The sequence below is a fragment of the Cynocephalus volans genome, chromosome 14 (genome assembly GCF_027409185.1).
Source record: "Cynocephalus volans isolate mCynVol1 chromosome 14, mCynVol1.pri, whole genome shotgun sequence".
NCBI lineage: Eukaryota > Metazoa > Chordata > Mammalia > Dermoptera > Cynocephalidae > Cynocephalus > Cynocephalus volans.
Window position 1 is genome coordinate 29,715,182 of NC_084473.1, and position 25,546 is coordinate 29,740,727.

At 45.1% G+C, this 25,546-nt stretch overlaps 1 protein-coding gene across 1 annotated transcript; it reads right to left on the reverse strand.

Moving 5' to 3' along the window:
• Positions 1–666: 666 nt before the first annotated feature.
• Positions 667–25,224, reverse strand: CAPN14 (calpain 14). The gene is given in 21 exon segments (XM_063077756.1): positions 667–759; positions 2,164–2,232; positions 2,406–2,410; positions 6,484–6,541; positions 7,838–7,894; positions 8,402–8,438; positions 9,345–9,431; positions 9,433–9,517; positions 9,520–9,541; positions 11,977–12,085; positions 18,913–18,940; positions 18,943–18,997; positions 20,687–20,749; positions 21,361–21,373; positions 21,375–21,521; positions 21,916–22,052; positions 22,164–22,215; positions 22,217–22,286; positions 23,067–23,124; positions 24,455–24,470; positions 25,061–25,224. Coding segments are annotated over 21 exon segments (1,425 nt in total).
• Between the last annotated feature and the right edge of the window lie 322 nt (positions 25,225–25,546).

Here is a 25,546-nt window from a genome sequence, read left to right on the forward strand (position 1 = left end):
AGTTTTGTGGCTTTGCCACATGGCATTATTGTGATCATAGTCATTGGAAACAAAAAGTCAGTCTCCCGTCCCTTCACAAGTGCCTGCCACAAAGCGGGTGCTCATAGTAAATACTATGAATGAGTGGATGAGTGCCATGCATGCAGTGCTAAATCTCAGACTCACAGAGTGAAGGACCCAGAGCCTTCTTTCACAAGAGCCTGGACCTGCAATGGCCACCTCTACCTAACATGATGGGAGCTAACTCCTTGGGGGAGCTCTTACCCCTGGTTTCCAGAGGTATATCCCTTTGCCATCCTGGGTTAAGTTTTGGAAGACATCTATAAAATGCAGCAGAAAGGAGCACAGCTAACTCTTGTGTGGGTGTTGGAAACATGATGAACTAGTTCTTCCCATACGTCCCCTCACCTGTACCACATTCATGCCGAAACATGCAGGAACCCAATTTTGGCCTATGTGAAGTGACATGTGGCCCCACTTATAATAAGTCAGCTACCTCAAACCTTTGCCTCTGGAGCAAGGCAGGGCATCAATTAGTTTGGAGAGATGCAGCCAGGTTTCCCAGGCACCTGGCCGGCCTTACCCAGACACCCCTGACCCCTCCAGCCTACTGTTTCTAGACTGGCACTGTCCTCCCTCGTATTTGAACCAGGGACAAGTGGGCAGTCATGGGGCACGCAGAGAAAGTCCTGGCCCTCTCTCTTCCCCACTAGTGTTCTCCGCATGCAGCAGCGAGAGGACGAAGCTGACAAAGTCCATCTGGAGGCAGGGACCACCGCAGCCAGCAGACGTTACCACTGAGCACAAGTCCTGCATTGAACACAGGCTCCCACTGTGGGGGCTGGGTACAAAACCCCAGCACCCCTCCCACCCAGGCCCCTTCAATTGTCCCTGCACATCAGGGACCTGAATCCTGATAGCATGGGGATCATTTTCATGGGGTTCATTTTGAATTGTTTAATTATTTAATTGATTTTATTTTATCTCCATTTCCCACCCTGCCCCCTTAGGCTACCAGCATAAGGGTCTTTCTATCAAGTGGGTTACTGGCCTCAAAGGCAGGAGGGAGCCTGCTTAGTGGTCAAGAGCGTCTGCTTTGGAGCCTGGTAGTCCTGTATTTAAACCCCAGGCAAGTTACTTAACTTCCCCGAGCTTCAATTTCCTCCTCTGTAAAGTGGGGATTATAACAGGGTGATGTTGAAGATAAATGGGAGCCTGGATGTGCCAACTCTCAATAAATGTTAGCTATGATCATAATGATAATAATAACAATAAATGTTGCAGTTTGCAGATCCATATCTTGGGGAATAATACTGCGTATTAAGGTCACTTTGGAACGTCGCACATCCCCCTACTCCCCGCAGCTGAGTCACACCCCCGCGTGCCCAGCAGCACCTGCTCATCCTGTGCCTATCTGCCTCTCTCATGGTAGCCCATAGCTGCACCCAGTTCAGGTATCCTGACTGGTTACTGTCTTGCCTGTGGAAAACCTCCTGCGAAGTAAAAACCAAAACCAGAGGCTATAGAAGCCAGGCATTTCCAAACACCATCTTGGAGCCCCTGTGTGCCCCAATGTCAATGCTGGAGAGGGACTGTTGGGATGCCTAGCAGGGCCAACCACTGGCATATGAATACAGCAGAGGGTCCATGCTGGGATCCTACCACCTCCCATTTCTTATGCAACAAGGCTTCTGAGAAAGGGAGAGGTCATTTTCTCATTTTGTATGGACAGTGCGAGTGTAGGTAGTACACTCATGTAAGCACATTATCCACACTTTGAAGTGGTTCCAACTTTGTGACTCAAGAGACAAGTGCAAGAGTTGTGAGTAGAGATTGGAAGAGCAGGAAGAAGGCAATTCATGAAGGACGTTAAATGCCAAGCGTGCTAAGGAGTTTGGACTTTTCTCCGAAAGAGTCTAGAGAAGCTTTGCATAAGGAAGCAATGTGATCCGATGTGTGTTTTAGAAATTCAGGAGACTATTGCAACAGGCTCTGTGAGCACAGGGGAGGCAGAAGGAGGGGAAGGCTCACTGACAGGACAGTAGAGACGTGGTGAGTGGAGGGTATAAAGGCTGTGGGGGAGAGAAGTAGCTCATATGGCTTTGCAGAATTGCCATTTCAGTGCCATCCTCCAAAGAGGGTGTCGTTAAGACTTGTTCTTACCTGATAGAGCATCAGCTGCTTCCACAGGTCCCTGAACTCCTGGATGCTCAGGGCACCTGATGCATTAAGCTGATGACAACAGGTTAAGGGGAAAGCTGCCAGGGGAAAGTTCCATCCACGGCCCCGGAGGCAGCGATCAGCCCTCCACATAGCAGTGTGTGACTTACAGACGGCCCCATTCAATGCCTGATATCCCTAGCTGACCTCCCCTCCCTGGCCAGTCCAGCCCAGGGCTCCCTCACCTTTGCTAGGAAAGGACAGAAGGAGCCAGAACATAGCAGCCCTGGAGAAGTGATGAGGGTGGAGGTGATAATGGGGACGACAATAGCTACCATTTAGTGAAGCAGGATATTTTGACATGGCCACATTGATGTGATTTAAATAAAAAACAGTAGCTTTTTTTCACTATTATTAAAACCAAATTACGGAAGGAGTCAGGCGCAGGGTGGCTAAGGATGCCTCTTCTATTTCATCATTTTTTGAAAATTTAAAAGCGTAATGGTTGGCTTTGTAAACCATGTTCAAATACCCCCAGCACCAGAGAGAGAGGGTCAAAGCACCAGCACACACCATCTCTGGTGAGCCCTCACTGCAGGTAGCACTGAGTTACACGCTTTCCCTGGGTTCCTTCATTTATGCCTAGTAGCTGAGGGAGGCATTCACTCCACATGTTCTAGAGGATGAAATGAGCGCTCCAAGAGGTTACGATCTTGTGCAAGTTAATACAGCGGGTGACAAGGCTGGGATCTGCTCCAGCGCCTGCACACCTACCCACCATCCTACATGGTCTCTGTGTTCCTACAAAGTCTGCTTTTTGTATTCGCAGCCCCCTCAGACTATCGATTCCCTTTGCCTCTCTGCAGTGTGGATAATCACGCTTGATTACGTCGTCCCCTTAGAAAGGCAGAGCACTGGTTAGAAGAATCACAGGGCTGTGAATGAGGAAAGCTGAGTTCACGGCATGTCCTCTAACTTCCCTGAGCTCCGGTTTCCTGATCTGCACACGGGAGCAGCCGCCGCCCCTGTCACCAAGTGAAAAACTCAGGGCCCTAAGGTTCTTGCAGAGGCCTCTTGTAAACCTGGAGAACTCTTAGTAACCACCACCCCGTGCTGCCTTGTCCTCACTCTCAGGAAAGAAGACCACTGCTCCTGACAGCTAATACCGATCTCCTGTTAGACGACAGTTCTGTCCTCAGAACCTTACCTGTGTCACCATTTGCCTTCCCACATCTGTCCTACGGAGTAGGTTGCAACTGCCTCTCCATGCCTCCGATGAGCACCTGGGGGGCACAGCAAGGCTCGGTGGCTTGTCCAAGGTCACACGAGTGAGGGCTGGGGTTGGGATTCAAATGCAGACAGCCTGGCTGCAGAGCAAAGCTCTCAGCCAGTGGCTCACATCTGCCCACACACCTGAGAAGATGTGTCCCTCAGAGCTGGGATCCCCCTAGCAGGCATCAAGGCTGAAGAGGGGCTGGGTGAGCCCCAGATCTATAAAAGAACAGAAAGTGTCTGCGTGAGGGTGGCCCAGGATGGCATGGCCATCTTCTGAACAGGAGGAGGCAGTGCTGCTGAGCCCACCTTAGGTTCTAACGACCACCATGCATGTGGGTGGAAAGAGAGAGAGAGAGAGAGCGCCATGGAGAGAAAGGGCTTGCTTTCTGCACCCATGGAGCACAGCAAAGCCCTGCAGAGGACGCCCGGTCATAGCTCAGCTGGGCTTACACAGTGAGCCAGAGGAACACACCCTGCATACACCTAGGGCAGACAGGATCAGTCCCAGACGCAACTCTGAAAGGGATCTGAGAGGTCAACGTGCACAAGCTTCCACCCAAAGTGGGTGATTCTTTCCTCAGGTTTCTTGACAAAGGTCTGTCAGTTATGGGTGTTCGCTCTTCCACAGGGATGGAGAGCTCCAGTCAGGAGAAACTTCTTGTAAGTCCGGAGGAACCTCCTGTAACATTCACTCACTGGTCCCAGTTCTGCCTCCAGAAAAAGCACAATATGGGATTTGTCTCCTCTTTCTTTCTTCTTTTTTTTTAAAGATGACTGGTAAGGGGATCCTAACCCTTGACTTGGTGTTGTCAGCACCACGCTCTCCCAAGTGAGCTAACCAGCCATCCCTATACAGGGATCTGAACCCGTGGCCTTGGTGCTATCAGCACCGCACTCTCCCAAGTGAGCCACAGGCCAGCCTTGGATTTGTCTCCTCTTTGACTTCTCCCCTTTCTTCTACACATCTAAATGCTTCCCAATTACTGCTCAAATGATGCAGTTTTGAAACCCTCATCACCCCTTTCTGGACCCCATACTTTTCTGGTATCTCTCTAAAATTCTGTACTAAGACTGAACACAATCCTTCAAATGTGATTTGATTAAATAGTACAGCAGGCCTATCACATCCAAGATTTTCAGTCAGCATTTTCCAAGTTTTATTCCAAGGGAGATGTTCCACAGAGGAAGAGTTCTGTGGTCAAATAAAGGTGGGCTACTTTTTCTCCATAGACTCTTTTCTCTACTCACCAGGCACCTTAGCAGACAGTAGGCACTAAGGAGCCAACATTGAAATTTTGTGTGGTACAGAACTTCCCACGTACATCTGACCACAGAATCTAACCCCTCTTATTTCATGGAACACTTACTAAACCCTCTTGATTTCTAATGTTCCTGGAACCCAGTTTCAAACAGCCAAACCTAAATGCTACCATTAAATGCAGGCTGAGTTTGTATTTGCTTACTTAGCAGCAACTTGAGACTATTAGCCCATGTTTAGCTGGAGGTCAATTAAATTCATCAAGTATCTTTTATATAAACTACCACAAAAATGAAGTCTCTTCTGTTAGGAATTTGTACAACCAACTTTTTAAAAATCACAAAATGGCAGTGGTTTATTATCATCCTGACTACATTACATCTTTGTGGCCTGGGCACACCTTGTTGAGAACATTCTAAGTTTCAGTTCTGCTGTCTGTTACATGAATGACTCCTCCCAGCTGTGTGCCATCTGCAGATTTGATAGGCCTACATTCCCTGTCTTTATCCACGCCATTAACAAAACTTGGGGAAGTGAATGGGACCAAGGACAGAACCTAGGAACTGTCCTCTCAACACCTAGACATACAGACTCTCACCTGTAACACAGAAATCTCTAGTTTTATGTTTATGCAACTTTTGGGAGTGGTGATAAGACTTGTTGTGAATACATCTGTTACTATTTTCCAACCCACATTTCATAATTTATCATGAGAGACTTTACCAAATATTTTTCCAAAATCTACAGTATTTCTCTGATCTGCCAATCCAGTAACCCCCTCAAAGGACCAAATGAAAGCAATTTGTTCATACATTCTTTGGAAAACCGTTTTGCATACTTGTGATCAAGGCATTTAAAAATTTTTAAATGTGCACAAGCTACCTCTTCTAGATAATTTTCTAGAATCAGCCCAGAATATTTTCCCAGGGGGTGGGGGAAGAGACTTCTTATGTTCTATAATTTCTAGAGTCTTCCCTTCTGGCTCTTTTACTGATAACCAAATTTGGCTTTGAGAAACCATCTGGAAATTATTTCAAACCCTGAGTCATATGATACCCTGGACTGTAATCTGTCTGGGTTTGAAATCTTGGCTTTGTAAAAGGAGAAGCAATCATTTATCTTAGGGAGCAAATAATCTTTAACTATCTTGCTTTATTTTTTTCTCTTCGAAGTTCATTCTTCACCCTGGAGAAATCAGCCTATTTCTTCCATGTTCTTCTCACTCCAAATATATGTATAAAATATTTTTGTGTGGACTTTAAGCTTTCCTTATCATTTACCCCAGGCTTTGTATAAAAGCATCCATTCTACCTATTGCAGTCCTCCTAGGTGTTGTGCTCTCTCCTTCCAGATTTTTGTAGTTTAATTGATTTAAATAGGAGTTATCAGAGAGCAAGCTCCCTGGGTAGTTAATGGATAGTTATACCCCAGGTTGAGGAATGGGTGCAGTTCTTCCACATGGAATTGCTGTGCCAAGAGAGAAGTACTCAGCTGTTCATCTCGAACAAGCAAAATGGCAGAAATCTTCCTTTTCACTGCCACATATCTCTACACATCCAAAAAACTAAGCAAAAAACAAAAAACATTTTTTTCAAATGTTTTCAAATTTTCAAAGCTGCATAAATTTCTCTAATGCTTTGTCAGATCACACAGCCCATCCTGGTGTAAAACATAGCTGCTGGGTGGGGCCAGTGCTCAGTAACTCACACGTCCCTCTGAGGGAAAGAGAGCCAGAGCCCAGAAAAGCTGTGTCCTCTCTGGGGCCTGCAAAATGACTCTAAAACACTCACTTGGCCAGTTCATGTAGTTTAGGATCTTCTGCAGTTGAATTGCATTTATTTCTGGATACTGAAGTGAAAGCAGAACGGCAGTCCTCCAGCATATACTCAACATGGTATGTGTGCCATTTTTAAGCAGAAACCGTTATATTGCACATAAGAAATGTGACTAGACATGTCATTAAATTCATAAGAATTTTACAATGCTTTTTAACAAGGTTGCAAGTTCAGGGCACCCCAGCAAGGCAGGACCCTTCAGAAGCAGGCTTACAGGGAGTAGTGATTCTCAAACTAGGTTCTACAGAAGTGTTTCAGAAGTTCAGCAAACAATTCAGTTTAAATTTTATTCTTAATAAAATGTCATCAGCCAATACTCCAGATTTTAATTTTAGAGTTTATCAAAAGCAATTTACTACATTAACATTTGAATTTAAAATATATCAATAAAATACAAGTATCATATATTTGAATTTATGAAACTGATACATTTTCATAATATACAATTTTTTACCTGTTTTTTTATATATTGGGATTCTCTATGGGATTTTATTTGATTAAAGGAACCAGCATAAAATGTTTGAAAACCACTGGTGTGGAGGAAAATTTTTATAAACAACACAGGTGAGATTCTGATTTATCCTTTCTGGCTACATTAAGCAAAATATGAGATGGAGAAGGCAGGTAAGTTGGGAATTTAAATTGGGAATGTCACTAACATGGAGCTCATGTTCTTTCAGTTTTCATGACATCGCTCAAATGTGAGATCCCAGATTTCCAGTGTGTTTACTGCCCTATTCCTAAGTGTCTTGCTGGTGAGAGCGAGAGAGCGGCCTCAGAGTCCTGCACTTACACCACTGGCCTCCTGTTAGGCTCAGGTCTGGGTCAGCCCCAGGAAAGACCTCCCGGGGACAAGGTGTGTGGCCATAGGGCTTCCTCCTCCCTAATGCCTTCTTACCAGTCCCACCCCTTTTCCAGGCAACCACCCAAAGGCCCTTTCTCTCTGGGCCTCCCTGGGAGCTTCTTATTGTCATACCTCCCACCCCTCCTGTTCCCAGCACTGATTCTCTACTCCGCTACATTCCATTTTCTCAGGGATGGAAGATTAAAGTTGCCTCTCTTACAGCTAATCAAGGCAGCTTCCAAGAACAGAAAATCCTTGTACGGGAGCCTTCTGGAGACAATGGCTGTACTCACTTGTCTAAAAACTTGAGGACTTTAATCGAAAGTGGCAGTTTGGGGAATAGGTGGCCTGAAATCATAGTTTATACACAGCGTCAAGCAGATGTGAGCCCATACTTCATAAAATTCCACGTTGTGCTTTGTCCCTGTTCCTCCCATCCCTCCCGACCACACCTGGTCAACTTACCTTTTCCAAGAGTTTGGTGAAGAATTCATTCTACCCTTCATTTTGGTCCACTGTCTCCTACAAGAACAGACATACAGAAGGACACAATCATTCACCTGTATGAATGGGCTCGTGTGCACATACTAATGTCTCATGGCTTCCAGGCCTCTGAAATCCATGGGTTTGACCTCGCATTGTCTTAAATTTTCCACTGTAGCATTCACAGACTTCCCTTGTTTCTCCAAATCTCCCTGACTTTGAGGGAAGTAACAAGTAGTGAAATGGGCAAAAGAAACACCAGGCAGAGAGAAGCAGAAGAAAGTACAGGTATTACTCATGCACCTGGGGCCCTGGGCCCTCAGTGATGAGCACCTGACTAAAGGGCCAATCTCTACTCCTTACTGGTGCAGAAACAGTAGAGCCTGGGTACTCTCAGGGCGCAATAGGTGATGTAGTGTTTTTTCAATAGAACAGGGTCTGCAAGGATCTGTGTACCTACTGCCCTTACCCCTTAACATCCTGGGAGAAACCCAGTCTTGGCCTTGAAAATAGTCCTGGCCACATGGAATTCCACTGACTACTCACCCCAGAGATGACAACACTGGGATTGCTGCCAATCTCACTGGAGAGGGCGGCGGGGGGGAGACAGAGTTTCCTCCTGGGGCTCATCTTGGGAACATTTTGACCAATATCTCCTTCCCTGAGAAGTTCGTCTTCCAAGTTCCTTAGCTTGCCCAGCTCCCACACCTCTCCTCTCCCTTCTCCTGGAAGTGCGCAGCAGTCCAGCCACATGGCACAGCACACCCCCTGGATCTCCCCATGCCCTCATCTAACTGCTCCTGCCATATTTTAAGACCCAGTGGTCTGACATGGCAGTGATGCCTAAGATCGAGTCAAACTACCCATGGTCAAGACATAAAAAACAAAACAATCACAAACAGCTGGCATTGAAGGACTGTCATGTTAAAACCACCACAGGCAAAATTGTAAGTTGGGCCGGGATGTGTGCATGCTGATTCAGCTGCAGACACTAGCCGAGTAACTGAGTGATCTGAGCCCGCAGGTAATGCTGCCTCCCCCATCCGAACAACCCCTCTGCCTCTCCTAGGAGTCACCACCTCCCTGAAGCCATCCCTGCTTCCCCAGGCATGGAGCATGGCTCAGGTGCTGCTCTTTGGTGGTGTTCTAACACCCTGTGTATATGAATGCTCGCACTGGACGCACTGTGACGTCAATGACTACTCAGCTGTCTGCGTCCTTTCCAGTCATCGAGCCTCAGGAGAACAGGGTCATGTCTGCTCTATCTTTTTATCCTGGTGTCTAGTGGTGGTAGTTTGTTAGTGGAAGGAGAGTGGGAAGGGAGAGGGAGGGGTGTAGTCCATGCAGAGAGCTGCCCTGGCCTCCTGCTACCCCCATCTCTCTTCCATCTTGGCAGCAGAGACCCTGGCTTCTGCCATTTCCAACTTTGACCTCCTTGACCCCTGACTCAAGGGGGCCCCAAACTCTGGGAGATGCCTTTTGTTCTTACTAAAAAATGTCCTTCCAGGAGAAGACCCTCAGGAGAAACTCTGACACATGGTAGGCCTCAGACATGCAGGGTACGATGTGGTATGTCCAGCCACCGCTTGTGACTCACTTCTCTTTCCTTGAGATAAAACTCAGTCTGACTCAGAGGAGTGTTTCTCCAGAAGAACCGAGGGGCAGTCTCCTCTGGTCATCATAGTTCTGTAAGTAGAGGACAAGGGACACCAGTGGAGGTGATCGCCCAGGGTTGTGGCCAGACCTGGGGCCCTTGCCCAGGAGCCAGAACTAAGGTGGCCTCTGATATGCCAAATCCAACATATCCCCATGAAGGACAAGACACAAGATGTGAGAAGGAAGGAAAAAACCAGAGCATGCCAAGGGCACCACCCTCACTGGAACCTTATCAGGGGCTGAGAAAGCACACGCCGATGACTTGACATTACGTTAAAAGCAACACTGACACAAAATGGTGTCAGAAATGTTCCTGTGCCTGCAGTTTCCACTTCACAGTTGAGGAGTCTGAGGCTCAGACAAGTTAGGTCACCTGTCCAAAGTCACCCGGCTGGTGAGAGTGCCAGCCAGAACTGGACTTCAGGACAGCTAAGCTCCAATGCCCATGCTCTTTACACTTCCTGATGCTGCCTCCATGTGTGCGATACAATTGCAGGGTTGATTGTGACATGATTTATGGTCATAGTTGCAGATGGACCTCCACCATCTTCCCACCCATATCATAACAGCCACATGCAGATGAACTAGACATTCCACATCATCTCAGGGAAACCAGCCTCATAAAGGGGAGAGAGAACTGGAAAAAAGCGCAGAGGACCTGGATCGGGGCTCCAGTTCTGATACTGTCTGGGCATGTGCTTTGTTTCATCTGACTCCCTCTCTCTGCCTCCTTTATTTCCCCGAGTCTCCCTATTAATTATTCTCTTTGCCTCTTCTCCCCTCTGTTCTCACTCAGGGCTATGGAAGGAGGGAGAGGAGGTCCATACTGAGATTCTGTCTGCAGTTTATACACAACTGCTAATAAAAACAATACCCATCCCCATAAAAACATGTTTTGCAAATTCTATTCAGGGTCGGAGAAACAATATATATCCTGGTGATGCATGCTTTTTTTAATCAGACAAGCACTAAAGAATCATCCTATTGCCTTCTTTGCCTTGACTGCTAGGAATCTCAGAGCTAAATTGAATAATCAGCCATAGAACCTGCCCTAAATTTAGTTTTCCTGGTAGAATCAAATGCTTACCTAGCCCTCATCCATTTATTACTACTTTGTTGCCTTTTAAATTTTATAAATGGTTTGCTGTATTCCTTCATTTGCACTTTTTATTGTAGGTTGACCCAAATTCTATTTAGAAATAAGCGTGATATAAATAACTTCTTTTTAAATTAATAGGCAACTTTGGGAACACTCAGTGTTCCCACAGGAGGGAAAAACAAACAAAAAGCCAAGTAAAGACCCAATGAAACATGTTTTTTGTTTGTAAAAGTCCTCTTACTTGATTCAATCCAATCTGAGAAAATTAAGTTTTACACTCCTGTTTTCTTTGGAAAACAAAATAATAGCTGTCATTCTCAGAGTCTGGAAACCCTCAGGCCTTCTTACCTGACCCCTCCAGGCTGCCACCGCAGCTGAAGCACAGAGCTGTGCTTGTCCCTCTGCCCAGGTTCCTGTCCTATTTTCCCAAACTTTTGTCCCTTCTCCCTGGGGAGGTGAGCTGCATGGTCTCTGGATGCTCCATGTGTTTTAGTTCTATTTTATTATGGGCTCCATAACTCAGGCAAGATTGTGATTTATCATCTGACCTATGCTGTGACAGCCTTCAATATTAGCCCTAGGTATTTACATACGGATTTAATAGATTCTAAAATTTATTGTTTCTCTGCTTGGCTCGGAGACTTCTCTATAGATACGTAAGAATTTCTTGGGGTCCTAGGATAAAAAAGAATAGCAGGTGCTCTTTACTTACACACACACACACACACACACACACACACACATGCAGTTGGCGGTATTGTCATTCTCATAGCTTCTTACATAAGGCTGCTACAATCAAATTGAATTTCACAGTGGCTTGGCCACGTGATATCAGTCCAAACTAGGGTCAGCTGACCAAGCATGGAACTCATCTTGCTCTTCTGAAAAACGAAAAGAGAGATCTCATTAGGCATGGGATCCAGCTCTTTCATAAGCCCAAACCCTAATGAAAGCTGATATATAAGACTCCACCCAGAGGCCCCCTCCCCTCCCACAAGACCTGTTGTTCTACAAGTGACATTTTAATCCATTGCTGAAAATTCTAGAAAAGGGTGAGGGAAGGAACCCTTGGCTTCTTAGGAGAAGACAAGGAAGATAATATCGATTGCACCAACTATGTGCCAGGAACAATTATAGGGACTACCACAGGATCGCCTTTTATTCTACCCTGTACATCAATACCATTGTTTCCATTTTACAGAGGGAGAAACTGATGCTCAAGATCAAGGAGATGACTTTCTCTAGATCACATATTCCTATGGGACAGAGCCAGCACCAGAACCCAAGTCTGTGGACAGAGACAGATGGTGAAGAGGACAAGAAACAGAAGACGTGATAACTGTTGGAGACCCCCGTGCTCAGCCACGTGTCCCCCATGTCCCAAGCCCCCAGTCAAATACCAGAATTCTCCATCATCGTCTTTCCTCAGAAGCAGAATCTTCTCCTTAGGGCTCAGAAGCTCCCATGTACTTCATCTGAAGATAGAAAGGAAACGTTTTCATGCAGAATGACAAGATTGTGGAGGGCATGCTAGCAATTCTTTAGTAGATGCTCTATAGTGTCATTATTTATTTTATTTTTATGCTGCCTTGCAGACAACTGAATCTTACTTTCTGTATTATAAAAGCAACGGGTAACGTTAATCAATCACTTACTCTGAGCCAAGCACTGGACTAGGTTCTTGACATACTTTACTTCATTTAAGGCTAAAAACAACTTTGAAAATTTTAGAGATTAGGAAACTGGGGTTAAGAGAGATTGTCACTTGCTCAAAGTCACAAATCTATTAAATGTCAGAGCTAGCATTTGAACCTGGTATTGTTTATTTTCAAAGCCCATCATTTTGAACTTCTACTTCTGGCCATGAAGGAGAAAGACTGTCTTGTGTCAGCCTCTTACCATTTACAACTAAAAATGGGACAAAATATAAGAAACTATTTCCAGATACTGGACAGCAGGCAGCGCAGGACTGTGAACCCAAGAGGAGGGAAGCAAGTGAGGTGAGCCCTAACATCACCTAGCCTTTCTTCCTGAAGGTAAGTTCTTGGACAGTGATGCAGGGAGAGGAACTCAAAAGGACCTCTCAGTCTTCCAAGAGACAGATTCTAGAATTCAAGGAGACCAAGACAGCTTGAATTTGCTATACAAGGTATCTAAGAGGAGGGGCTACATAAACGAAGAGCTCGAGAAAATGTCTGGCTGGCATCTAATCTGTGCTTTCTTAAAGTGAAATCCCATAAGACTGGACTGTAAGAAGAACAATTCCCAGAACTCACACAGGGCTGGGAATCATATGAATTCAAAGGTCAAAAGACCTTACTGAATACATGGAGTCTTTACTAGAGATCCCAGACAGTCTACAACTTAGTGGTAGAGTCATATTGTCCCTGAAATAAAGGTTTCTCTTGACCTTTCCTAAAAGTGTTTAAAACTTCAAAGTATCAGGGGCCAGCCTGTGGCTCACTCGGGAGAGTGTGGTGCTGATAACACCAAGGCCACGGGTTTGGATCCTATATAGTGATGGCCAGTTAGGTCAATGGGTAAGCATGGTACTGACAACACCAAGTCAAGGGTTAAGATCCCCTTACTGGTCATCTTTAAAAAAAAAAAACCTTCAAAGTATCAAAATAATTCCTAAGCAATGTAGCTACCTGCCCAAAGAGAAGGCCCAACACTCTCCATCGACAGCCAACTGGATAAGGAAAATGTGGTATATATACTGAATGGAATAGTGCTCTGCCATAAAAAAGATTGAAATTCTGCCATTCACAGCAACATGGATGAACTTACCGAAAAATATGTTAAGTGAAACGAGCCAGGCACAGAAAGAGAAATACCACATGTCCTCACTCGTAAGTGGGAACTAAAATAAAGAAAGAAAAGTAAGAAAGAAAGAAACAATCACAATAATACATCAAACTTATGAAAATAAAAGAGAACAGAACTGTGGTTATTAGAGGTGGAGGGCTAGCAGGAAATTAGTTAGGAGTCACAAAGATTGATAACGTTTTGTAAACATGAGCACACTAATTATCCTGATTTGATCACCATGTACCGTACACGTGTATTGATATTCAACTCTGTCCCCCACAAATATATATAATCCATCATCTTTCAATAAAAAAACTGTCAAAAAAAAAAAAGGAAACAGAGAAAACTAGGAAAACGATAAGGCACATTTAGAGTTTACATAGAATTTTTATAATTATTTTCTAATTAAGCCTTAATAAAATATGTAAGATAGGTATTAATATTTTTATTTCATAGTTGATGAAACTCATGATTTATGGATGTTAAGTAACTTTTTCAAATTCTAATATATAGCTCATGGCACATCCAGGATTGGAACTAAGTATTTTTAATCTATTATATCATAATTGGAAAAAAAGGGAAAAAAACCATTGCAAGACAGATGAGACAAAAATTAATGTATTCTCTGAACCATAAAGACCTCAAAGATTCTTTACCTAATCATTTATTTTTTGGTTTGGATTTCTTCATACACGTTCTTGCCAAGTTGACTCGGGGTTTCTCCCTGATAATTCCTGTGCTACCCACGTCCGTCCACCTGCTGCTGTCAGCACTCCAGACAGCTACACACAGAGGAATGCAACTATCGCATCCCTAACTCTGTGTTTGTCAGTGTGCTCTAACATCACGGGAGCTTCCAAAGAATCATTAATAACACTGTAATACAAAATTTAAGTTTTTCATATGTAAAATTATAAGGAGGATTTTAATCTGGTTTCCACTATTCAGTGCTGGGAACTCTCTCTCTTTCTCTCTTGCTCTGCCTCTCTGTCTCTCTTAATTTTATTTCTACAAAAACACAGGTTCTTACGGATATCACTTACGGCTGTCCGGTTTTACTATTTTGGCATTTGTCTATCACTCGAGCCAATAAAAGCATCGTTGTAGATTTGTGGATCTGCACTTTGCAGGTCTCTCGCATCCAATACAGACTATTTTTCCAGCATGATGTTCTGCATTAGGTCTCTAGTGTCTACCTTGCTCACACATAAACATTAATATTTTTCTTTCAAAGAAATAAGCCACAATCTGTCTGAAATGGTAATAGAGTCTCTTTTCCTAAGAGTTAGGAATATTTACCTACTTTACCTGATCGGAGGAGGAAAGAGTGGCAGATGATTTTTAACGATTCTTTTTTTAAATGTTTATTTATTTATTATTATTATCATTTTTTACATTCTGAGATGTAGATGTGGAGCAGTTGGGGGGAAGGGGGAGAGGAGAAGGGGGCAGTGGGGGGAGAGAGAAAGGAGGAGAGACGAGGCGGCAGGGCTGGCCCATGGCCGGCCCCTTCACTGGCCTGGCTGCAGAGGGTGGGGGGATGCGGCAGAGGCCGATGGCACCCCCCATTCCGGCTTGGGAGCCCAGGGGCTTCTGGCAGCAGCAGGGTCATCACTAGGCTGGATGGGGATGTCGGAGGGGTGTGGCCGAGGCCCTCAGCCCCCCTCGCCCTGTCTCGGGAGCCCAGGGGGCTTCAGCCGGCAGCTCCATCATTGCTGGACTGGATGCAGACATTGGGGAGGTGTAGCTGAGGCCTTCCGCCCTCCCCACCCCAGCTTGGGAGCCTGGGGGGCTTCTGATTCTTTTCGGTTTTATAGGTGTTCTTTGGTGTTAGACCTTCACTGGTTAATATCAGAGCTTTGTCTCTGATCTGTGGGGTTTTTGTTTCTTCTTTCAGTTCTGTGATGGATTATTAGCTACTCTCACCATTTAAGCTCTGCTCTGGAACTAATTTGTTGTCCTGTGGTTAGTTCTTGTTGTCCTTTGGTTTAAAATGGGGGAACTTCCTGTGGGGACCAGCACTTGAGCCCTGTGGTTGAGCTAAATTGTTGCTTTGCTGCTGATTCTCTGGGGAAGGCTTTTTGTGCAGCTCAGGTTTTAATTGTTGACCTTTTAAGCACTTCCAGGTCTTGTGAAGTCTGATACATCTGGGTTGTGTGGAAACTCTGGTCTGGGCCTGATTCTTTTCAGTAAATTGCACCCCTTGCAATTCTGTATTCCTGTCCAGCCTCCACTGAGTGGGCCTGTGCTGAGTGGAGGGCAGATCAGCTGTCCATGCTGTGCCCCAATGTTCCCACAGTGGGCCTGTCTCCCCCACCCCTCCACCTCCACACACCAAACACTTCCCATGGGGTGGGCCATGCACCAGTCCCTTGTGATGACTCACAAGCCTTTGAGTGGCTCCTTTTTTCAGTTGTCTATGGCCCTTCACTCCTATGTGGGTCCACAGGAACCCTGTTAGTGGTCTTACTGGCCTGGGGGCCACCAAGGCCCTCTTCTCCTCTGTAGATTCCAAGCAACTTCACACAAATGGCACAGCTGCGGCTTTTGCCAGCTCTTGCTCTGTGTGTTCACCAGGGCCAGCCTTGAAATGGCTGGGGCTTGAAATTGTCAGAATGGTCCTTTCTTCCTTTCATCGCAGCTTCTCCTGCCTTCATACGCTCTGTAGGTCTCTCCTCCTCTTCCCCTGAGCTCTAGCAGCCCCAGCTTGGCTGTCATTGCTTTTTAATTGCTGTAAATTGGTCGATTGTGGGAGAAGGTGATGCTGGGGACTGTCTATTCCACCATCTTGATCAGAAGTCCTGATTATTTCAATTCATCCTAAGTTAGGAGAGGGAATTTATTTAGCAATGTACAAATGTACATAAGGATAAAGTAAGCCACTTAAGAGACAGAATATCTCATAAGATTCTAAAGAGTGTTTATGCTCCAAAAGGGATTAAGAAAAAACAAACTCCATGAGCTACCTGGACTAGAACATTTTTTGCTAATGAATCTACCACATGAACTCAGCTGGCTTTAATACCTTAAACAGTTTTTTCACATATAAAGAAAGAGTAAGCCACCCTCAAGGGTAATTTCAGGTTAACATGTGATATGAACCAGAAAATCAGATTATCAGCTTTTGAGAAATTTATCACACCCACAACCTGGTGCTTTTTCCTCTTTATTGCATCAGTAAGATACTGTGTGTGCTATGTTTTCTTGAAACATAATCTCTCTACAAATGTTAAGAATTGACACTATTTTAGTTACTTTTATTTAATAATAATATGTATTATTAAAAAGTGGTTGGAATAATGTCTTGAAGAGACATAGACTACTGGTATTTTATTTATTTATTTATTCAATTTATTTTTTTGACTACCAGTATTTTAATAACAAGTTTGTTGAGATAAAATTCATATACCATAAATCAATCCTTTTAAAGTGTTGAATTCAATGATTTTTAGTAAATTTACAAAGTTTTCGACAGTACTATTATTCAATTTTGGAAAGTTTCTGTCACTTCAAAAGGATCCCTCATGCCAATTTGGATTCTCTTCCTGTTCATACCCCTAACCCTGGGCACCCATTATGAATTTGTCTTTTCTGAACAGTTCATATAAATGGAACTATTTAATATGTGGCCTTTTGTGTCTGGTTTCTTTCAATTAGCACAACGTTTTCAAGATTCATCCAGGTAGCATAATATTCCACTCTATGGATATATCACATTTTATCATTCATTAGTTTATGAACATATGGGTTTATTCCACTTTTGGGCCATTAATAATGTTGCTATGAAAGTTTATGTACAGTATTTTTTGTGGACATATATCTTCAGTTCTTTTGTGTAGACACCCAGAGGTGAAATGCTAAATCTAGACTGCTGTTATTTTAATTTGAGTTACATACAAAAGGGAAAAGATATTCATGTTGACTCAAATTTTCTTATGTGTTATATTATCTCAAGCATAAAGCTAGTGATAAACTCTTGCTTACTATCTTTCTTCAGTCATACAACAAAATGACCAAAAAAAAACCAACTGTAGAACAACAAAAAAAATTCTAATAAATAAAATTAATTTTTTTAAAAAAAGAATACAATAAAATTCAGCACTCAGAAAATAAAATTTGCAATGTCCAGCATCCAAAAAAGAATTACTAGCCGTATAAAGAAGGTGAAAATGTGATCTATGGCCAGGAATAAGAACAGTCAGTAGAAACCAACCTAGAAACCATAGAGATGGTGGAATTAGAGATGAGGACATTAAAACAGCTGTCATAAATGTGCTTCATGTTCTCAAGGATGTAAAGGGAAATACAGACATAATGAAGGGAGAAATGGAAGATATTCCAAAGTGGAATTTCTAGAATTAAAAAGTACAACATTTGAAATGAAAAATATACTGGATGGGATTAACAGAAGATTAAATGCTGTGAAATAGAAGCCCATCATTTTACTTAATTTTCACCATACTGCTGGTCAGAGAAATTAAGAAGCTTGGATCACATAGCTAGGAAGGAACAAGACTAACTTTACCCGTCATCTATCTCTGATGTTAGTACTTATTCTTCTATGAAACAAACCACCACCAACAACAATATGATGCTATATTTCAACAGCACTCTAAAACGCATATATTCTTTGGATGCTATTTTTCCACATAGACCCAGTTCCTCTGACAGCTCTCTTTACTAAGGTATAATAAATATAATGCAGCACATACTATCAAGGGTAAAGTTTAACTTGTTTTTCTAAGCCTTCATCTTTCCTCTATAAAAATGATTAAGTGATAACGTATATGTGGACATCTATACTCAAAAGTATTATACAGAGTTAAGCATTATAAACCTTCATAATGACAGGGGAAGGACTTTAAACGTGTTCTCCCTTTCTGCCTGTGCCCTGCAGCCACTCTGTAGCCTGTAAAACCCACATTCCTTTAGGGCTGCCTTTAGGCAGAAACACCCTAAATACAAGCATCTGATCAGAATGCCCAGAGGTCACTAAGTGTAACCAGAACTTAACGGCTAATCCGTATGTGTCTACCTTTGACTTGATAAGTGCAAGACTGAACTGAACCACGCCAGGGCAAGAACACTGGACCAAGGCACCAAAGACCTTGGTTGAGTCATGCTGTGTGACTTTAAGCAATTCACTTAATTTAAGCATCAGTTTAATTAGTAAAGTGGGGATAAAACTCTCTACCTTAAAATAGCATTGTTTGGGGGATTAACTGAGATGATGAACACTCAAAGGGCTTACACAGTGCTGGCAAATCCTCAATAAACATTAGCTTTAATTATTATAATGAAAGAGAAACCAGTCTATATATCATAAAGCATCTTCTAAGTGTGAGGGATTGACCTTCACAGTCTGAAAGCTTCCTGATCCAGCCTGAGACCTAAAGGAGCACACATTTTGAATTTGTGTGCAAATGGCAACCACCTTTGAAGACTTCACTTACCCTATCCTCGCCCCACCTAGACAGTTCCAGAAGTTCACCTGTCACACCAGTCTCCCTTCCATTCCACTTCCCCCAGGGGTTTTGTAGCTTAATTAGATATTCAGGTCCATGTTTGTAGGTCACCTGCACAAAATGAGAAATAGCTTAGGTGGCTGGGGTGAGCGCAATGTTCTAGATACCTGGTTGAGACTCGGGCCTGCAGCTGAGAACTTGGAATGGAAAGTCAAAGACCTGGAGAGAGGTGGTAGAGGAGAAAGTGGCTCTGCTCCTTGTACTTATTATCTGTGAGAGCTAAGGAAAATTTCCTAACCTCTCTGTGTCTCAGTTTTCTGATCTACAAAATGAGGCTAATAGCTATACCTGTGGTAGTAGGTCGAATGGTGGACCCCCAAAGGATATGTCCACCTGGAACCTGTGAACGTGACCCTCTTTGGAAAAAGGATCTTTGCAAGTATAATTAAATTAAGGATCTTGAGACGAGATTATCCTGGATTAGAGTGGGCCCTAAACCCAATGAAGTGTTCTTAGAAGAAAAGGGGAGAAGACACAGAGGAGAAAGCCATGTGAAGATGAAGGCAGAGACTGGACTAAAGCCCAAGTCGAGGAAAACCCTAAGCCATCAAAAGGTGGAAGAGGCAAGGAGGATTCTTCACCATAGACTTCAGAGGGAGTGTGGCCTTGTTGACACCTTGGTTTCAGACTTCTGGCCTCCAGACCGAGAGAAAAAAAATTTCTGTTGTTTCAAGCCACCCAGTTTGTGGTAATTAGTTATGGCAGCCTTAGGGAACTAATACACCTGCTCATGGCAGTATTGTGGGGATTGAGTGAGCTAAAATTTGTAAAGCAGTTGGAATAGTATTTAGCACATAGTAAGTGCTATGTAAGTGTTGTTAAATAAATATGAAGATAAAGTAAAAGTTCTTGGCATGCAAACAAATATGCTTGTTGGAAATCTAGAAGGAGGAAGTTAGGATTGAGTTGAGTTTAAGAAATTTGAGAGTTAAAGGGAATCGGAGGACTTTGGGGGAGTGGGGTGCTCTAAAGAATTTCAAAGGCCCTTTAAGATTGAACCTACTGATTCTTGTCTTCAGGCTCTGCTGCTCCCCCCACCAGAACGCTCTTCTCCCTCTTACAAATCTACCCATCTCTCAGGGGTCATCTCAATGTCACTCTCTGTGAAGACTTTCCTGACTTCTCCCCAGACCATGTGTGTGAATGTCTTTTCTTCCCTTGTGAACTCCCACAGCCTTTCACCTGTGCTCTCTTCTCTCAGCATCTACTTGGTGTCCTTGTCATTTTCAGCTATGGTTGTCTCCATACTTGACTGTAGGCAGGGTCCCTGTCTGGTCCATCTCCCTGTCAATGCTTGGTAGAGTTCAAAAACGCATAGAAACCAGAGGAAGAAACCAGGAGACTGCTGCACAGGGCGTGTGAGGAAGAAGCAGGAACTTGGGAGGGAAGAACCAGATAAAGAGGCTGCCAAGGGTAGCCCAGAGTGAAGAGAAGCTCCAGGAAGGGCCGTGAGGCCCAGCAGGGCCAGGTGACTGATTGGCTGGGGGGTATCCCATGGGAAGGGGCAGGGGTGATGCCCTTCAGGTGGCAGGGGCTGGACCCGCCCTTTCACCCCAGGAAATAGGTACAAAGGCACGGGGAACCCACCACTTGCTTTGGTAGGCCCTGGAGGACACACCAGAGACTACCCACTCCCCAGACTTGGCACAGCTACTAATGTTCACCAGGATGAGCTAAGGCCTCAGACAGAAGCACTGTGAGAGAAGGGGGAGGCTGAGAGGGGGACCTGGTTCAGCCCACCTTCCTGATTCCTGGGAGGGTAGGGGCATGGCCGTCCACCAGCCCGTTCTCCAGCACCCTCTGCTTCTGGGGAGACTAGAGAGGTCCCAGTCAGTCCTCTGCTGTGTGCAGCTTATTCTTGGAATCGTGCGAGACTTGCTTGGCTGGAGCAGGGGTTATGGAGAGAAGAGTGGAGGAGAATCATGGTGTGGTACACTACGGCTTTCAAAAGTCTTCAGCATCCACAGTCTCATTTGACCCTCTCAACACCAGGCGTGCCACTCTACAGTGATTTTCACTTCCATTTTCCAGGGGACAAACCCAGAATCAGAGTTGCTAAGTCAGTGCATGAGGTGACACGATGCTGTTAGTGGAGGAAAGGCTGAGCCAAGGGCTTCCTACTTTAGCTCTGTGTTCTTGGTTGTTACTGAATCAGACATGGAAAGTGCCTTGCATATAGCTGGCACCTAATAACTGTTAGCTCCCTCCCCTCCTCTGCGTGCCATCTTTATTCTACTGCCGCCTTGCCTATCCTGAGGACCCAGCTCTGCTGCTCTGGTTTAACATCAGGACTCCAGGTGCAGGAGCTGGGTGGAGGTCCTGGAGCCCACATGCAGGTAGCAGCAGTAGCTGGTGGATGAAGGGGATGGGAGCAGGAGAAGAGGGCATTCTGCCAGTGCCCAGCCCGTTCTCACCCCTGAGTGGGTAGCAGCCAATGAGGGTTCTGCTGGGTTAGGATGTCCCAGAGCGTGTCAGGGGTGATTTCAGGTTGATGGTCATTGTCACCCCTTCAGTGAAGTCCATAAAGGCTTCAGACACCTGTCCATACTGCAGGTCTTCATAGGAACCAGAGAGTCCACCCATGGAAGGAGTAAACATGAGAGGAGAAGGGAAGGGGCATTTATGCCATAGATGAGATTGTCCAAATGAGTAAGAACATTTGCTTGGTCATTCTTTAGCCAGGTGTCTGCTACTCCTTCCTTCCATCTTAGGAGCAAAAGAGAAAATATATACTCAGGGTTACTATCCCACTTAACTCCATCCGTTAGGGAAAGGCAAAATTCCTGAATGCTTGCTCAGGTGGGGTGACACCTACATAAAAGACCCTAAATGTGTTGTTGCTTCTGTGTTGGCTGAGACATGCCTCAGTATATCATCTCATAAACTTTACCTGATTCCCCTTTCTCAGCACTGAGAGAGAGGAAAAGAAGAGAAGGGAAGGGAAAGGATGTTTCTGGTGGTTGTCTTACTCGGCAGAAGCCTTCTCCAGAAGAGCTTCCCAGAGCAAGTTCCTGTAGGTGGAGGAGACAAAGACCAGCTGGCCAGCCTCATTCATGGGGAGACAGGCATCTATCACCACAGGGACCCATTTCCTAAAGTGCCAGAACTTGGGGGAGAGAGTGCCCACTGGTGAGCAAGGACCATTCAGGAGGCAAAGACATGGCTCCCCCAAGAATCCTCTTCCTCTGGCCCCTCCAGGCTGAGGCACAAGAAGGACACTCAGCCAGAACCAGAGAGTGCCAGCATACTTCTCAGTGAAACCTGATTCAGGGAGCGACCTGGCTCAGGATGTCCTGGTGTAAAGTCAGAGCTTGCAAAGCAGCCAAGAACCAGCTGTCTCCTAAACTATACAGTGCACAGCCCTGCATGAGTCTGCGGAGGACTTCTGCATGCAACAAACGCCCCATTGCAACTGCAAGCCTGGTTTAGGAGACCTGAAGTAGACACTGGGGAGGAGGAGCATGAGGGAGTAGACAGGGCAGAGGGTGAGGCATATTGGCTGGAGCCCAAGCTTGACACCCAGAATTGGGCCATATTTCTGGACCAGCTTTTAGCTTCCTGAATGCCCCATCTACAGGAATTTGGACTCAAACACACCAACTTTTTCGAAATCCTGCCGCTGTAACTGATTTATTTTCTTCTGGAAAAGCACTGCTCCTTGCAGTCCCCATTTTTCTGTCTGAGTAATGGGTATCACTAGATGTGTGCCTTCCCTGATGGCCTAGGGCTGTTTCCGTCTGCTCCACAAAAACAAGTTGAGTTGAGGACAGTCCTGCTCAGACCCTATTCCAGGGAGTCTAAGAATGGGTGTCCGAAGAAGTATTCATTGTGGGACTAAAATAGAGTGAGCACATTTTCCCAAAACAAAATTTAGACCCGTAAACTGGTACAGAGGACCATCTGGGGCTCAGGCAGGGAGTGGCATCCCCACGTATCCTCAGAGGACCACTTTTTACAAACTTCCTCCAAAGGACAGAGCATGTCAAGGTGGAGTTCAGGGTTTGCTGCTGAATAGCCATTCGGGATCCGCTCATCCCTTCCCCTCTGACCATCCATCTGCCTTGGTCGGGCCAGGCTCGCAGGTGGCCTGTATGTGTCTCCAGGGGCTGTGCAGACTCACCTCCCACTCCCTGGCACAGATCCAGCTTCTTGGTCTTGGCAGAATAGAACTGGGGATGCTATGCAGCTCCTAGGGGGAGAGACAGATTGTCATTCTGACCAAGAACAAAGAAACTCCTGGAGCTACAGTGACCATGTTTTCCCATACCCCAAAAACTGGACTTATGGGGACAAAGATATAAAATATATGTGAAATCAGGGCCACTGATTCTGTCCCACGGTGTTTCTCATTCCTTCTTAAAGCTCATGTAAGTCAGAGCCCTAGAGAACTCAGTGCGGATACTGAGAAATTGCACTTGTATCAAAAATGCCTTTTCTCGGAGTTTCTATTAAAAATGGAAGCACCTTTTATACGGGTATCCTCATTTTTCCTAGCGATCCCATTCTCTTTATCCTCCCCCTACTCCTCTTTCCCACTCCCAACCCCTAATGTAATGGCCTTTTTTGGCTTTTCATGCTGAGATGCGGGCTGGGGTGAGGGTGATAAGAGCGGGGTGGTCTCTGCTCTATGGCGAGCACTAAATCCCTCAGTCTTTGTGTGAATATGGTTCCCCCAAGAGTCAGGTGTGTGACAGAGTCTCTATATCAAGAGTTCACAAGATTTCCTGAGAGAAGAAGTAGAATCTCGGCAGCCACCTAGTTTAGGAGGCCCACTTGGGAATTTTACACATAGTAGGGACTTTATAAATCTGGGGCTGCAGACATTGATGGTGACAGTTGAGTAGGGAACAGAAAAGGGAAGAATCTGTAGCCCAGGTTGACTTCACTCTGTTCACTAGCTGCGTTCCTGAAAACTGTGTGTAAATCCAGTTTGGGGGAGATGGGTTACATTTGAACATAAGAAGTTGCCTTTTAAAGGAATTTTTGATGCATTTTATATGAAAAATGCTTTTGTAAAGTGATTAATAGCTTCTTAATTTACATGTTTCAGAGGCTGATTTGGAGGGAGGGGGTTGGAGATAGGTTAAAATTTGTCTCTCCAGCAGATGGTATTGGCTGTGACTAAGAATGCCTCGCCATCTCAGTGAGGCTCCACAGTACCTTGATATATTTTTGGCTGCAGCCACTCTGTGTATTTCTGGTCAGGGCCTAAGGAAGAGCTACATCTTAATCTACTCCCATTTTCTCCATCTGGAAAATGGGAATGTGGGAACTTACCCAATTCTCTTCTCACAGGGATCAATGACAATGAATAAGACCAAAGACCGAGGCAGGATTAGAGGGTTGGGACTTTTATCTCCACCCCTGACCTCTGGGGAGGGCATAGGGGCTGAAGGCTCAATTGATCACCAATGCCAATGATTTAATCACTCATGCCTGTGTAATGACGCCTCCTTAAAGACCCCAAAAGACAGAGTTCAGAGAGCTTCTGGATAGCTGAGCACATGCAGGTTCTCGGAGGGTGCTGCACCCGGAGAGGGCACGGAGCCCCCATACCCCTTTCCCAATACCTTGCCCTGTGCATCTCTTCCACCTGGCTGTTTTCCTGTATCCTTTGTAATATTCTTTATAATAAACCAGCAAATGCAAGTGAAGTGTTTCTCTGAGTTCTGTGAGCTTCTCTAGCAATTAATCAAACCCAAGGAGGGGTCATGGGAACCCTAATTAATGGCAGGTTAGTCAGAAGCACAGGTAAAACAACCCAGGGCTTGTGACTATCGGAAGTGGGGGACAGTGTTGTGGGACTGAGCCCTCAACCTGTGGGATCCAATATGATCTACCTGGAGATAGTGTCACAATTGAATTGAATTAGAAGTCGAATTGGAGGACACTCAGCTGGTGTGCACATGAGAATTGCTTGGTGTGTGGGGAAAACCTCCTGCACACCTGGAGTCAGAGTGTTTGTTGTGCTGAGTAGAGCAGAGAAAATAAGAAAAACACTTTTTTCTCCTATATATCTTAGACCTGGCATCTGAAAGCCCTGAGCCCTTGAGGGAGAGTCTGGGTTGACACTTTTTGCATGTGCGGTTTGGAAACACCTTCCCTGGCCCTTACTGGGGTTTTTTCCACTGCAGGCGAGGCTCCTGCAGCAGGGGCCTGCTGCCAATGGAGCTCAGGGTGCCCAGGAAGCTGCTGTCTTCAAAGAGGCAGTGGTCCCTTATGCACCTGTCCAGCAGGGCCTCATAGTCCTGTTGGGGGAGATGCAGAGAGGCCCCCATCGAGTTCTTCCACCCTGGCTTCCATGTGCCTTGGGAAGATTGCCCCAGAGACGTGGCAGGCCACATGTCCTCCCAAATGGTCTCTGCTGCTCCTGAAATGGAGAGAGGATGGTCAGTTTACTCCATTTGTATTTTGCCTTCCTACAGAGAGGAGGAGGAAGGTGGAGAGAAGGTGAAAGGAGAAATGAATCAGTAAGAAACAGCCTGAAGCAGCTGGTTCGACTCTTGTCCCAGAGAGGGGGTGTCCATAAGCATCCACCCAAGTGCTCAGGGACCTGGTGGGGCATCTGGGATCCCACAGCAAAAGCCTATAGAAAGGGAC